The sequence below is a fragment of the Vespa crabro genome, chromosome 6 (genome assembly GCF_910589235.1).
Source record: "Vespa crabro chromosome 6, iyVesCrab1.2, whole genome shotgun sequence".
In the NCBI taxonomy this organism is placed as follows: domain Eukaryota; kingdom Metazoa; phylum Arthropoda; class Insecta; order Hymenoptera; family Vespidae; genus Vespa; species Vespa crabro.
Genome location: NC_060960.1, coordinates 3,716,114 through 3,732,247, shown reverse-complemented (window position 1 = coordinate 3,732,247; position 16,134 = coordinate 3,716,114). Strand labels below are relative to the sequence as shown.

General features: G+C 32.2%; 2 protein-coding genes across 2 annotated transcripts in view; both read left to right on the top strand.

The window, feature by feature from the left end:
• LOC124424672 (doublesex- and mab-3-related transcription factor B1) overlaps nt 1-8,053 on the top strand; it is a 37,016-nt gene extending 28,963 nt beyond the window's left edge. The window contains exons 3-6 of the mRNA XM_046964052.1: nt 2,155-2,277; nt 3,941-4,215; nt 4,802-5,102; nt 5,427-8,053. Coding sequence (XP_046820008.1) covers nt 2,155-2,277; nt 3,941-4,215; nt 4,802-5,102; nt 5,427-5,752 — 1,025 coding nt within the window. The 3' untranslated portion in view covers nt 5,753-8,053. The remainder of the gene's footprint in view (nt 1-2,154; nt 2,278-3,940; nt 4,216-4,801; nt 5,103-5,426) is intronic.
• Nucleotides 8,054-13,034: 4,981 nt separating this feature from the next.
• Nucleotides 13,035-15,661, top strand: LOC124424610 (sorting nexin-4-like). Its single transcript, XM_046963925.1, has 10 exons — nt 13,035-13,247; nt 13,614-13,720; nt 13,803-14,019; nt 14,100-14,205; nt 14,287-14,396; nt 14,471-14,608; nt 14,752-14,962; nt 15,062-15,194; nt 15,279-15,393; nt 15,505-15,661. The coding sequence occupies exons 1-10, from the start codon at nt 13,170-13,172 to the stop codon at nt 15,553-15,555; spliced, it is 1,266 nt and encodes a 421-aa protein (XP_046819881.1). The 5' UTR covers nt 13,035-13,169; the 3' UTR covers nt 15,556-15,661.
• Nucleotides 15,662-16,134: the final 473 nt, after the last annotated feature.

Below are 16,134 nucleotides of genomic sequence, written 5' to 3'. Positions count from 1 at the left end.
TAAAGGCTAATCGCTACGCTACGGTATTCAGCATCCATTTGAGGATTGTCCATGTATTGATAAATCGAGAGAGCCACAATATAATCATTATCATCAAGGATTATCAAGGGTTGGTTTGTTAGAAATAATTGCTATAGACCAGCAGAGTCGAGGTGGTTCCTGAACTTACCAACAATGTAAATGAGAAAGCGAGAGAGAGAGAGAGAGAGAGAGAGAGAGAGAGAGGAAGAGGACAGGACGATTGCGAATAAAGCTATAATATCGAACTCGTTCGGCCCTCTTGTGCACGTGCACGACCATCGAATTTATATACGGTAATGCCTGAAAGACTTTCTCTGTAGTAGGTGGTGGAAACGTAGCTCGACTGACCGCTCGTTAAAAAGTTTAACCGTCCGTTTATTAGTACGAGAGTGCGTTTCAGGGGTAGGATGAAATGTAGCTAGAGTCTTAGCCAACTTTCTCTCTCTTTCTCTCCCTCTCTCTCTCTAACTCACCCTCTAACCTCTTCTCTTGGTTGCCCCAGGCATAAGTGCTTTTCCACGTTTTAACTACTATATTATTTGTTATATATATATATATATATATATATATATATGTGTGTGTGTGTGTGTGTGTGTGTGTATATATATATATAATTTAATTTAACGTGTAATTATAGGCAATATACGTATATATTGTCTATATATACTACGACTAGTATGCGATAAAATTTAATAGTTTGATCGATTTTATATGAGTCTTATAGTGTTTTGATTGCAATTTAAGCATCTAATTTTCTAAATTATTATATATTTATATGCAAATATGTATTTGCATATAAGATGAATAAGAATCAACGAGAAATAATTTGATTGATTTTAATGAATATTATTTTTCTACATTAGAAAAACAATTGCAAGTGAGAAATAATTCGATTGATTTTTTACGAATGTCACATAGCGTCTTGATTGCAATATGTTTCTATTATTCTAAATACTTTTAAGTATGTCATTTGGAAAACTGCAATTTATTATAAGTTGCTATTTACGTTTCTTGTCGTAAGTGGATGGTGAAAGGGAGATTTAGTATTATAGGGAGTAATAAAGCTAAGCGTTCAGTCTTTTGTTTCTGTTCGAATGGACAAAAGGGTGGAACTTACGTGGGATTAATTTATAAAGCCAGAGATAGATATGAATGGTATATAGGGTGATTAGTTTTTATCAACGTATGAATACTGACTTTATTGTGTCTATATCAATTTATTTGTGTTACTTTTGTTAATATCATAAATTATATATATATATTAACGATTTATTGTAACGATGCCGATAATTGGAGTTCAAAATGATCACTTACGGTAAAACTTCCATTATCTAAACTTTTCTCTTTCTCTCGCCCTCTCTCTCTCTCTCTCTCTCTTTCTTTCGCACTAATCACTAGACTAAGATATTAGTAGCCGAGAATAAGCATTATGCGATTATCGTATTGAGCAGTCGCTCAATGAGTTTCCTACGAGTGCCGTTGCGTCTAACTTTCAAGTGGTGTTATAGAAACGGAATGTGGTATAGCTTCTTAACTAGAGTGTTCTCCCCACGCTTAGGATGTACCTTCGAGTGGGTAATGCTTAGAATAACGGACTCCTTAAAGAGCACATTGAGAGAGATAAAGAGGGAGAAATGAAGAGAGAGAAAGTTACTGTTTAGATAAAATATTTGTCGCTAATAATACATTTCATATGTTTTTAATTTTGCTATCCAAAGACGACGAACTAATCGAGAAAGGAAATGTATGTGAACATTGTTTTTTATGTAATAATGACACTAAATTCGATGATTACCGTGTCATTAAATTATTTTGTCTTACTTTCAAGTGGCTGCTCATATATCTGTATTTTTTAATTGTCTTATTTAATTTTTTCGTCGCAAAATTAATTTTTAACTCAATATTTGATTTTAGTTAAGCATTCGTTTATTAAAGTATTATATTTAGTACAATTTACTGTAAATTTTATATTATATAAATATTTGTTTAGATACATGAAAAAGTATTGATTAATAGAGATTCGATTCTTATCATCGTTAATGAATATTATTATGTTCATTATAAATTAATGACTTTTGGATTAGAACGAGCTTAATTAGAGAAGATTGTGCCAATCAAAATATTTCTTTCTAGGCTCGAAGAGAACAAGACTTTCCGATCATACCAAAGGAACGATATTAGCTGGGGATGATACGGGAAACGAAGATGATCGCGAATCAGATTCAGGTGGCGAACTTCGTGCCAATCATCCACTTGGTAAGGGGGCTTTACTTTATCTTTGATCTTTTTTATTTATTATCGTAAATGAACATATCGTAAAAATATATTTTTTTCGATATTTTATTTAATCGATCTCACAAAGAGTTTATTTTCCTACCACCTATTTTATAATACCACGAATAATGTTGTATATAAATATTTATATAAGTAACTCATGATATATATATATATATATATATATATATATATATATATAAAATTTAGCAGACAGATTCACTAAACCAAGTTTTATGATATTATCTTATTCATTATTAAAATGACGTCTGTAGTTCAAGAAAGCAATAAATTTGAAATGCCGCGCAGGTATAATATAATATAATATACGTATCATAAAAATTCAACAGACTCTTTCATACAGCTACATACAACTCTTTAATATAATTTTATTATTGTTTATATGATGTGCAAATAGTATGATATAGTTCGTTCATAATTAGAGTCGTAAAAATTTAATACATAAATTCATTCATACAAATGGGATATGATGAAATGAAGTTTTGCAATATAATCTTTTAATGATCGTGATAATATAAGTTATGCTCAACGATGCAATAAATTCGCAACATTATGCAAACAAAGAGGGAGAATAGAAAGGAAGAAATTTAGAGCGCAGGCGCTGTTATCTTCGAGCCAAGCCCCTTGATTTCGCAAATATGACAGATAGATGCGTGACGCCGTTAAAATTTAAGCTGAAAAGCTTGACGTGTCAACTAAACAAAGTTTCCTCTCACATCTCCCTTCACAATTCGATCAGCACACAAACTCTCTTTAGATACTTATACACATTCGCTGGACCAACACTCGTTTCTGCCATTCTCGCGGCCTTCATGAAGCTGCAGGATTGGCGGGTACGTGAGTTTGCGCCAATCTCGTCTGCCTACCTCCTCCAATAGCAAATTCCCTTGATACTGTAGCAATCCTCTCTCCAAAGCTCTAACAAGTGGAGATCTCGTCGAGCTACTCCTCTTTCTCGAATTCCCACCTTCGTGGTGAACCTTGGCACTCCCATCACTCTCCCTATTCGTCTCTAAAGATCGTTCTACCCCTTGTCGTTGCTGAGAAAGGAACAAGTACAAAAGGGTTCAGACTAGTCGTGTCTTTGTTTAGGTATTTCATGAAATAGTATATCTTTAAATAGTTCTCGCGTTACAGTCGACCGATACGGTTTTATAGTTTCTTCTTCTTTTTTTTTTGGATTGTAATTTTTAATATTTGTCGATCTTGAAACCTTTTTATTATGAACATTCTTATCTACGAAAAGTGAAATATTTTGAATGTAAGAAGTCTAAGGATATTTATGATTTCTTATAGACATTCTACTCCGTTTTATAACGATATTTTTAATTATCCTCGAGAATTATTACGTAGAAACATAAATAATTTATGTGACTAGATAATAATTGTTTAATTTTTATAATATAATAAGTGTTTAATATTTATTCATTTAATTTGTTCATCTGAAATATTTTTTGATTATGAAAAAAATCCTATGCATTAGGTAAATTCTTCTTTTAAATAATTATTTGTTGTTTTTGAAACATGATAACTTGTTTCAAGTATAATGAAAGTTTAATATGCATTATGCATTATATATCATTCATTGTTAATAATCAAATTCATTTGCGTTTTGTGTTAAAAGTTGTTTCTAGCCCTGTCGACAGTCAAGACGCCGAAATAGCAAGAATGCGTACAAATAGTCTGAATGATTCTGAAGAAGGAAGTCCAGAGCCAGGTTCTTCGAGTCCCACGCATACACCACCCCTAACGCCTGCACTTACACCACAAAGAGAAAGTACACCAGCTCCGGAAAACCTCAGCTTGCGTAAAAGCGGAAGTCCACCACAAACACAACAAACTCCACAGGCGGTCGATCTCGTGCAACCCAGACCAAGTCCGCCATTAGCCTCACTCGCAGTGAGTTCAATACATTTCTCAGATTTGATTATGACAAAATTAATAAAAATTATTTACTTTATTATCATCGATTCGTATATATTTATATTTATTTATTTATTTATTTGACTTACTTTTTAATATTACTTACATTTTAAATTAATATTAATTTATTATGTTTATTTATTGATTTTTTGTAATTATAAGTTGCGCCTGGAAGTAGACATTCTATCTTTAATCGATAATATTACCTGAAAATGCCATCTATCGATAAACAATTCGTTTAATCTCTTTAGATAATAAAATAGATCCTTCAATAGAACAATAATCATTTATGTATAAATTATTGCATACTACAAGAGTTTTAAAAAGTTTCTTATGAATAGCGTTTGTAAGTAACATTATCAACAAAATATACAGAGATATCTATATTCAGGAACAATATTTATGATTACAAATCATACGTTTTTTTTCTATATTTTAATAAAATCAAAACGATGTTTTAAATGAATGAAATAAATTGAAATAACCTTGGTTTGTTATTCATTAATTCCCCTTAAGTATTTTCAATAAAATTTTTTAGGAAAATCCGAATTCTATGTTTCAGGCCGCAGCGACGTCGGTCCATTTTCCTACTTACGCACCACTTTATGGACCAGCGGTCAGTTCCCTGTACTGTTCGCCCACTATTTATCAGCATCAACATCATCCAAATGTACACGAACCACGAGAAATTCAAATGCAAATGCAAATGCAAAATATTCAACAACCTTGTGGTATACAAGTCCAGCAACAACAACAGCAACAACAGCAACAGCAACAACAAAGATCGCCAGTCGACGTTCTTCTTCGCGTATTTCCTGGACGACGTCGAGCCGATGTGGAAGCCCTATTGCATCGATATAAAGGTAAGTTTTGAAATGTTTATATAAGTTTCATTCTTTTTCGTCTTAGCCTTTACTTTCAGAATAAAATAAAGACTTATCTTATTAAGATTATAATTATTAAATCGATACATATAAATAATATATCTTTTGAATCGATCGTAAACTTTATCATCTAATTAATTCTACAAAATCAATATACATTTGGAAAACTTCTGTCAAAGCAATGAAATGCAGATTATAATGGAAAAATTTTCTGACTAGACGAAAAAAATTAAAAAGAAAAACAAAAAGAAAAAAAAGAAAAGAAAAAGAAAAAATCTATGAAATAAAATTGTATACCACTAGGTGATGTGGTATCAGCGATGGAAGTATTAGTCTGTGAGGATAATCTTCAACCAAAGTCAGCGTTCTCACCATTGGCGGGTGCCTTGGCTTCAGCAGCAGCTGCTTCGGCATCAGTTTCGGCAGGCTATACGACACGCAGTGCTTACTGTACCACACCGATCCCTTCAACGAGACATAGATTTCTCGCAGCACCTTACGCTGGTACTGGTTACCTTCCAACCGTGATAAAACCACCGAATCAAAGTCTTCACGCCAATGGTACAGGTGATGCCTATCGAGAAACATCACCGGATGATGCCAGTGATAAGACCAGTTATTCCGAGTGACCTGAACAAGAGAGGACCACTGTTTGGTCATACTTGCAGTAGTCGAGAATATCTTTCGACCGCCATTGTCCTTTCGCCGAGAAGAACACAAGCTATCTAGGCTATTAATAAAAATCAAAAAGGAGAGCTGTTATTTTGAAAGCTAGACGATAAATAAATTATCATCGTTCTCTCCGCTCAATTTTTTTTCAGCTCGGACTCGATTCCAATATGGCGGTTCTAGATAAATCACGTCCTACCCATTAAATTAATTTTTCTTTTTTTTTTTTCTTCACAAATTTCTAATAAATATAAATCGTCGTTATTATCACCCGAATGATATTTTTATTTTCATAATAATATCATAAATAATACGTACTTTACGTAATATCCGTGAAATGGAAAGCTTACATTGAATTTTCCATTCACGTTCATTGCACTTTAAGAGTAAGTTACTCGCATTCAGTAAGAGACAGAGATTTTAAGAGACGCGTGGTTTGACGTGAATAAAGACTAAGAAGGGGTGGCCACCCTTTCGTATTTGTCCACAACATTGAACGTAATGCACGCGCGAAATCGACTGCCTGCTTACGAGCTAATTTTAAATCGTACGGAGATCTCTACCCAACATCAAAGGGATTAGAATTGTATGTAGGAAAGCCGGTTTTATCCGTACCAATGTCAGAAACAGTTGCGAACTAGTTAATTTCGATAAGATCGACTTTGACGAGTAACCAATAAAATTCTTTCTAAAAGGAACATCATTGTCAAAGGAATCTTATTTTTGTCGATAATAGTCGCTAGAAAAATTTATTATTTTTAAAGATCTTTATTTTTTGCACAAAATGCTGTTGCTGCTGCTGCTGCAAAAAAAATAATAATATGAGAAAAAGACTTTTATACGATCCCATTTCTTATCGCTTAAAAGTACATAATTAGAAATAATAATTTTGTTAAATGAAACGAGGTTTCTTTGATCCAACATAACGACGATTCGATAAACATATATTCCATTCACAAAATGAATTATCTTCAAATGAACCCGATACGATTACGTCTGGATGTGCACATGACAATCCGCCCGAGTAAAGCGATATATTATAACTTCCTGTCCACCCACTTACCCGCAAACTCGCCATAATTTCTACGAGAACGAATTATTTCATATTCAAGAAATAAAATGTTCACAGTGAAATAGCGAAGATTTATGCGAAATATTTCGAGAATAAACGATCATCTTGAACGAAGACGATCGAGAGAGAGAGAGAGAGAGAGAGAGAGAGAGAGAGAGAGAAAGAGAGAAAGAGAGAGAGAGAGAAAGAAATAGTATACTATATTATACATATAGGTCGGTTCGTTATAAAGAATATTATACTTTATACATGTATAAAGAAAATGCGAACGTTACCGAGTACGTATATTCGTAAAATAAAAGTTTAATAAGTACGTATGTTGGATATATTAATAGGATCAGAAATGAAGAATTGTAAATAATAATAAGCGTGTGTTGCCGATTGATTTTTGTTTCGAGGACGATTTTCCGATTCATTTTCGCGATTTGTCGCATGTAGTACGACGTTCTACGAGTTCGAACAGTATACATGTCACGTACGTGTATGCGTGTGTGTCCGTGTATGTATGTATAATATGTACGTGTTTGAAAGGAAATGAGAGCAATAGAGAGAGAGAGAGAGAGAGAGAGAGAGAGAGAGAGAGAGAAAGAAAGAGAGAGAGAGAGAGAGAAAGAGAGAGAGAGAAAGAGTACGTACGAGCATTCGAACGACGAGAATGTTATAACGTATATCATTCGTTTATTTTTTCTGTACCTAATCCTTAGAATTTTGGCCGAGATCTCGTAGTAACGAGTTACAAGGTATTGCGTGTAGCCTATCGATTAAACGCCCTTCCTATCCGATAAAATTGCTAAGAATAAGAAGAAAATAAGAAAGAGAGAGAGAGAGAGAGAGAGAGAGAGAGAGAGAGACAAGAGAATGCAGTAGGAAGAAAGGCATTAAAATGTTTATCGAATATTCTTGAAAAAATGGAAAAAATGCAGTAAAAAAAAAATTATGAAAAGTTGACGACCATGTACACTCGTTATACATACATAATACATGTTTCACGACGAGACGCGCGGCGCCATAATTATGTATCTGCAATATACTTAGATTATACTTCTCCGTCTATACGGCCTCGAACGCACGTCGTACTTTGTAGTTACCAATAAATATGTTACGAGAAATAAACAAAAAAAAAAAAAGAAAAAACAGCAAAAAAGAATGTATAGATCGGACGTAAAATGAATAAACATGATATTGATACTCAATACGGATGAGTTGTAAATGATTTTTCTTTTTCTTTTCGAATCTTGGATTCGTTATAATCTTCTATAAGGTAAGTGTGTTTTTTTCTTCTTTGATTTCTTTTTCTTATTTTTCTTTAGCTCCTTCATAATTTTTTTCTTTACTTTGTTGTCTTCTTTATTCGTTTTCCCTTCTTTTCTTTTTTTTTTGTTTTTGTTGGCTTTCTTCCTCTTCTTCCTCTGAATGGCATTTCATTCCACACGAAATCTACATAATTTCCATTCTTCTTTATTTTTATAAAAGTAAATATATAGAAATTAAATGAATAATTCGTTTCAGCGTACCTCTTAAAGAATTCTTAAATTCGCTTTCTTTCAAATGCAATAGTCTCCCTTTTCTTCATAGCTCGACTTGCATTCGCTCAAAGGTTAACACAAAATGACGGGAAAAGAATGTTTGCGTAATTCGAACGACTTAGTTGCGTGTCTTTGAAGCATAAAGAAAGAGAGAGAGAGAGAGAGAGAGAGAGAAAGAGAAAGAGAGAAAGAAAGAGAGAGAGAAAAAGAGAGAGAGAAAGACAGAGAAATTAGCTGATAAGGAACGCCACGAGAACGTGACTTTTTGAACGACCCTCGTGCAAGCAAACGGCGACGAATTATGCGCGAGTCTCCGTGAATAGTTTATGTCGTGTAGAACTGCTTTAATATGACAAAAGAATAGTGAGTAAGCGAGAAAGAGAGAGAGAGAGAAAGAGAGAGAGAGAAAGAAAGAGAAAGTAAAAGCAAAGATAAGAGAGAAAGAGAGAAAGAGAGAGAGAGAGGTTGAAAATGAAAGAATGAGAGGGTGAAATAGGAAGGAAGGGAACGAAAATTAATATATAATGTAGCGTTGAAGTAGTATATGCGGTATCATAATTTCTTTTTCCACCATGCAACCAAGAACAGAATAAGGGTGGGTTCCAGTTGCTACGCCACCACTTTTTTCCTCTCTTTTATTCTCTCTCTCTCTCTCTCTCTTTCTCTCTCTCTCTCTCTCTCTCTCTCTCTCTCTCTCTCTCCCTTTCTCACTTCGCTCCTTCTCAACGCTCAACGCGAGAGTAAAACGGGTATAGTCTCGCCTTAGAGGAATATAATCGACTAAACCTATTAGCGACACACGTTCCAGCATTACCATGCCGTTTCTATACACACACACACATATATAGTTATATATAGCTAAGTATTATCATCAAGGACGAAAGACGTTTGGATGCATCTGCCAGATATTGCTTTTGGCCTTAACGCTAAAAGATTTCCATGCAAATCGTCTTGAAAGCAACGCCTACGTTCGTTCTTTCTTCATCGTTCTTAACAACACAAACCCAAAACTACTTTTCTTTTTTATTTTTCTCTCTTTTACCACATATTTCTTCGCTTATCTCATTTTCTCAGTCATATTCTAAATGAACGGTCGGCCATATTTGTGGCATAGCATTCTTGGAACTTTCGATAATATTCAATTAATTATTTCAATATTATTATCGACTGACAAATAATAAATAATAATCGAGATATTGGGATAATATCGAATCGGAAGATATATATATATATATATATATATATATATATATATATATATATATATTCGTTCATTGAGATCTTATATGATTCTATTTCTTTTCCCTTTGACTCCTTTCTTTCTTTTATTCTCTTTCTCTTTTTCTCATTCTTGTGCTTTCTCATTGTCATTCGGAATGCGTGGAAAGTAGGAAGAAACGAGCTTGTCTTACCTTTTCCGATAAGAAAGAGTGAGAAAGAGAGAAAAAGAGAAAGAGAGAGAGAGAGAGAGAGAGAGAGAGAGAGAGAGAGAGAGAGAATAGTTCATCATTGATTTATATAATCTGTACGATTCATTAACGACAAATTCTGTATATCCCGAACCAATTCCACGATGGCGCAATCAAGGTGGCATCGAGAAAGGCATTTCTCGCCCTCGACTCAAACTACCAACAAGTATTTCAATATCCGCTCCAATATATTCCTATCGACCCTATAAGCGTATGTGCGGTTATATTGGATTTTCCATCTGCCCCTCGCGACTCCTTTCTCTCTCTCTCTCTCTCTCTCTCTCTCTCTCTCTTTCTCTTTTCCTCCCTCTCTCTTCCTTCCTTCCTCTCTTTCTCTTCCTTTCGCTGAAATAGTGGATAGGTACGTGCCAACACAACCGTGTCCTTTGGTATATATCGATGTAAAATCTTCGACCATCTTCGTTTCATCTATTACATTGAGATTTATACATTATAAGATGAGAAAATAAAAAGAGAAACATTTTTTGTCTGAAGTTAAAAATTAATGTAAATTGAAATGATATTATTTTCTCTTTCTTTTTATTTCATTTTCTTTTGACGAATGATAAAGTAAAATGGTAAAATAAAATTTATAAGTGATTTTGAAAGGTTTGAGAATTAATATGGAAATAATTTTATGTAATTTATTAATAAAAAGAAAAAGAAAAATGTTATTAAAAATATTGACGTATTATAGATAAATCTTTTTTTTTTTCTTCAAATTATTAAATTCTTCAATTTATAATAATAAAATTATATTTCAAAATACAAATAAAATTTTAATTATTTTACACATTAATGGAATTAATAACATATATAATTGATAAAGATTTTAAATAAAATGATGACGATTGTAATATCCAGTAAAATAAATTCTTCATAAATTTTTAAATAATGGCGAACGCCGTTTTACGAAGATGAAAAATTTTTAAGAGAAAGAAAAGGAAGTATCAAGAATTAGATCAATTTTGCGTGATCTGTTCGAAGATCAATCTATTTTACGTGGATCTACATGTTTACTGTATATCTGTATATATGAAACTATTCAACCCCCGGAAAAGGGATTACGCGAAACAATTTTCAAACTCGATAATATTAATGTCTAACAATGGGCGTGCTAAATTGAAATACAGACAATTCGGCATTGTCCCGATCACCCTTCTCATACAACCGTAGGAGAGAGTGCGCGCGCGTGCACAGGCGTGTACGCGACGTATTCATGTACAAATCGCCTACTAATCTCCGTTTCATTGATGTGTCCGCATTACTCTCTCTCTCTCTCTCTCTCTCTCTCTCTCTCTCTCTCTCTCTCTCTCTCTCTTTCTCTTCTCTTCTCTTCTCTTCTCTTCTCTTCTCTTCTCTTCTCTTCTCTTCTCTTCTCTTCTCTTCACTTCTCTTCACTATATCCTAGTATAATTGTATTGAAAGAGACGAGTGCACGTTCAAGGGTGAGTGTGAGAATGCGGTGATGGTAGTGGTAGCGATACTGATGGGTAGAGGTGGAGGAGGCGAAGGCATGAGAAACGACATATAAACGAAATATTAATTAAATTGGCGAATATCTCTGTCCCTTCCTGCTTTCTCTATCTTTCCATTTATTTGTCCTATGTATCTCACTCCGTACCATTCCCCTTCTTTTTATACTCTACCTCGACGCACATTCATGTTTTTTTTTCTTCGTTCCCTTTGTCGCTTATTTATTATGCATTTTACGCATCGCATATTAATAATATGTATGTATGTATATATGTATGTATGTATGTATGCAAGTATACATGCATATGTATATGTATAATATACACCGAAATATAATTTTGTCTGTGTACTCGTAATGCGATAGAACTAATTTCAATCAGTTACCTCTTTTTTCTGTTTTTTTTTTTTTTGGAAATAATTAGACTTTAGATAATTAAAGAGGGTATAAAAAGAAGATAAATTTTCTATGTTTTCTAATAATTTAAGTCGCTCTTTATAGTCACGTAGTATTGTTCCTTGATAAGTAAAGGATATAAAAAGAAAGAAAAAAAAAATGATGGAGGCAGTCCTACCGGGTATTGTAATGTAAGTAATAGGAAGGGAGACAAAGGGAACGAAATACTGTCGGGGTGTCACCCTGGCAAACACTCTGGTAGACCACCGCGTCTAAACCCAAAGACGACGAAGAGAGAGTTTAAACTTTTAAGGAAAGTCTTCACTTTTGTCCCGTCGAAAGTTTTTCAAATTATGGCCGTGGTGCGGAGGTTGGTCGGATAAAGTCCCGAGATTTATATCTCTCCTTGCCAAGGTTATGAAGTTGAACTTTCTGCCAGCGAAGGAACGGAAGCGAGGAAGTAATAGGGAATTTTCGCGCAGAGCTTGTACTATAATTAAGCCGCTTTTCTAATGGAGATCGATGGGTAAATTAGCACAAACTTTGCTCCGCCACAAACATATTTCCTTATTTCTTTATCGCTCACGCCATTAGAGTTAGAGATTTTTTTTTTGCGAAGAGAACGATAAGCATCGTTCGTTGTAATTAATTGATACGATTATTATAAAAAAGAAAAGGATCTAACTTTATTTTAACTTTGAAAAATCATCCTTTCTACGTAAATTTTTAAAAGATATTATTTTCAGTAAATTATCAATATAATTTTGTACTAATCCAAACAATTATTTTTTTTTAAATAATTTGTGTATATTATAGAATTTTACTGATTTGATCACCGAGAACATTTGGTTTTTACTGATAAAGTGGCGCTACTTTAATAATCTGTGAAAAGTATTCAAAACTTACCATATACGTAGATAACTTACCGATCAAGTACAGACATCAATATTATTTACATGACTGTACTGCCATCTGACATTTTAAATGTGAATAAATTTAATACATTAAAAATAACTACAATCGGTATTTAGATTTCGTTTATATTATTATCAATATTATTTTTAATATTTCATAAATATTTTCTAAAATTCATTTTCAATTAAACTTTTAATTCTTATATTATTATTATTAATTAAAACTTTTTGTCATTTGTTACTGTTATTAATTAAAACTTTTTAATATTATCGAATGTTACCAAGTTATCATGTAGAAATTTGATTACAATATGGCGATAATATCAGTACCATCTATTACCAAGCTAGTTGCAGTTTAAAGATTTATGTTGCACAAGTTTGGCTTCCTTGAAGTTTGACATTTGGTCAGCCTGCATGTACGTGTCCCTTCATATCCCGCTCTATCACGCGTCTGTAACGGAGTGATATGAAAGCTGTTTGACGAGTCCTGAATCTTACCGAACCATTTAATTTCACGTTCGGAGTCATGGAAGACGTTTTTCAAAACGGTAATTATTGTAACGAGGCGAATGCAAATATGAGCACTTCGGAGGCATCAAAAGAGGTACACATATATTTTTAACATGTATATGTGCATGTTACATTTTACTCCAACAAATCTATGTGTAAAATCAATACGTTCATTACCCTTCGTTCCACATAGAATATAAACGTGTATGTTATTGATTGTATATATATATATATATATATATATATATACGATATCAATTTTGTCGATAGTCACTTCTTTTGGATTCTATGGTGTTTTAAAAGATATTCATTGTGAAATACTTTGAATTTTTAAGTATATTATTAAATATTTTCGATTTATTTTTATAAAATTTAATTATATAATTTTATTTTCTATTGAACGAAATTAATTGGATAATACAAATGAATAAATTGTTTATATGAAATTTTGTTATTTTAGGATTCTTTATTGGATCATATGGAAATTTCAATAGTTGAGGCTGAAAAGCGATCTAATGGACCATTAAATTTAAGAGAATTCTATACTGTGTACCTTGTTGAAACTAAGTATGTATGAGGTTATTTATTTTGACAATGAAATCATGTATTATAAAATATGTTTATAGTAAAAGATGGACACATTTTACAGAGTTACAGATCTTGATTTCAAGGGTGCTCTAAGCATCACAAGTTCATTATGGAGACGTTATACTGATTTTGAATTATTAAGAACATATTTAGACATTGCATATCCGTATATTGTATTACCACCATTGCCAGAAAAAAGAGTATTATACGCATGGCAGAAAGTTACAACAGATACTTTTGATCCAGATTTTGTAGATCGACGAAGAGCAGGATTAGAGGTACAACGCTTATAATTCTAATTAATGTTGTTATTTTTTATTTCTTAATAACATTTTCTTACTTTTCTTATTATATATAGAATTTCTTGCTAAGAGTAGCATCACATCCTGTACTTTCTCAAAATGAACACTTCATGGGATTTTTACAACAAAAGGAAGGCTGGAGGGAACATATTCAAGAGATAAGTAAGTAACAAATTACTTTTATTGTTAAAATTACTTTTATATTTGCAACGTTGGTAAACATAATCTATTTTTATCTTGTAGGTTATTTACGTTTAGCAGAGTCTAAGTTAAAAGCTCTCAGTGTAGCTGTTCGTTTAAGAAAACCAGATAAAAGATTTGAAACATTAAAGAATTATGGAATTGAACTTCAGGTAAATTTTGATTGAGTTCAAATATTACAAATTCATCAAATATAATAATTCTAAGAGTATGTAATATTTTTTAGAACAATCTCTGCAATCTTCTTAGAGTACGAGCTCGTCTTGTGGAAAAACAATACAGTTTATATAAATTACATGCTAATTATGGTCGTGTGTTTAGTGAATGGAGTGCTATAGAGAAAGAAATGGGAGATGGTTTACAGGTAATAATAATATAATATACATCTATGATATCTTATTGCTCTTAAAATTTTTAAACAGATGCTGTCATGCACCTACAATATGAAAATGTATTAAAAATAATTAGATTATTGTAAGCACACTGCATTACAGCATATTTTCTTAGAAATCAGGACATTACTTGGACTCATTAGCAGCTACAATTGATACAACACTTGAAGAAGAAGAACTTATAGCGGATCAATTGAAGGAATGGCTCTTTGGAGCTTCAGCTTTACAAGCTGTTGTTAGACGAAGAGAAGCTTTACAGGTAGCTAGAGATGAAGCACAGGATGCATTGATAGCTGCATGCGAACAAAAAGACAGAGTGATACAAGGTACATTTTATAAAATTGTAAATATATATTTGTTAGAGCATACAATATTTTAATGTCTTACGATAATATATGAATATAATATATATGAAAAATATATAGGGAAAGCAGGATTAATGTCCCGACTATTTGGATCTGTCGATACTGAAGAAGTACGAGAGTTAAAAATTCTTCGATTGGAGCATAGAATTACACAACAGAATGATATCGTTAAACAAGTCGATGAGGATTTAAAGTATATACATATATATATTTTCATTTATCAATTAATGATTCGTAATTTGTACAATAAAATAATTATTATTAAACATATGTGCAGATCCTTTTCTAACAAGGCTATGATAGATATAGATAGATTTCAACATCAAAAGGTCATCGATTTGAAAGAAACTTTGGCAGCTTACTGTGTTCTACAATTTAAGCTAGCTAGAAAGGTAAAAATTCTATCTGTATAAAATGTTATGTATATATCAAAGAAAGTTCATAATATTCATTTGTAAATTTATATATCAATTACTTAATACTATCATTATCACTAATTGCAGAGTCTTCAAACTTGGCAACATATTAAGGAATGTCTTGAAAGTATACCGTAAATATACCGTAAGTAAAAATAATTTCAAAATGCGATTTCTAATCGATGTGAAAAAAATAATCATTCCAAATTTTTCGCGCGATCTATATATATATACATATATATACATATATATATATATATATATATATATATATATATATATATATGTATATGTATATGTATATATATATTTCTATATTTATGAATTCACTGAACTGTACGCTTATTAATATTATTAATATATAAGAATTTTTTTATCATTAATTTAATCCCGTATGGGTGTGTGCGCATGCGTTATTTTGTACGCACACACACATATATGTATGTATACTATTACCATCGCGTTTGGGTGTATAAATTTATTGTACAATGTTATTTCGTATTTATATGCATTTAGTCGAACGTGACGTATTCGTTAATCGATACGCAAAAAAGATATTATTATATTAAGACGACATATTTTAATCAGGTTAAATATGTGAAAACATTATCACATTTGATAGTACATTTATAGAATTTTGCAAATTACATTCTTTTTCTTTGATATTACATGACACCAAATTTATCAATACTTTTCTTTTGTTTATTTTCTTTTTTC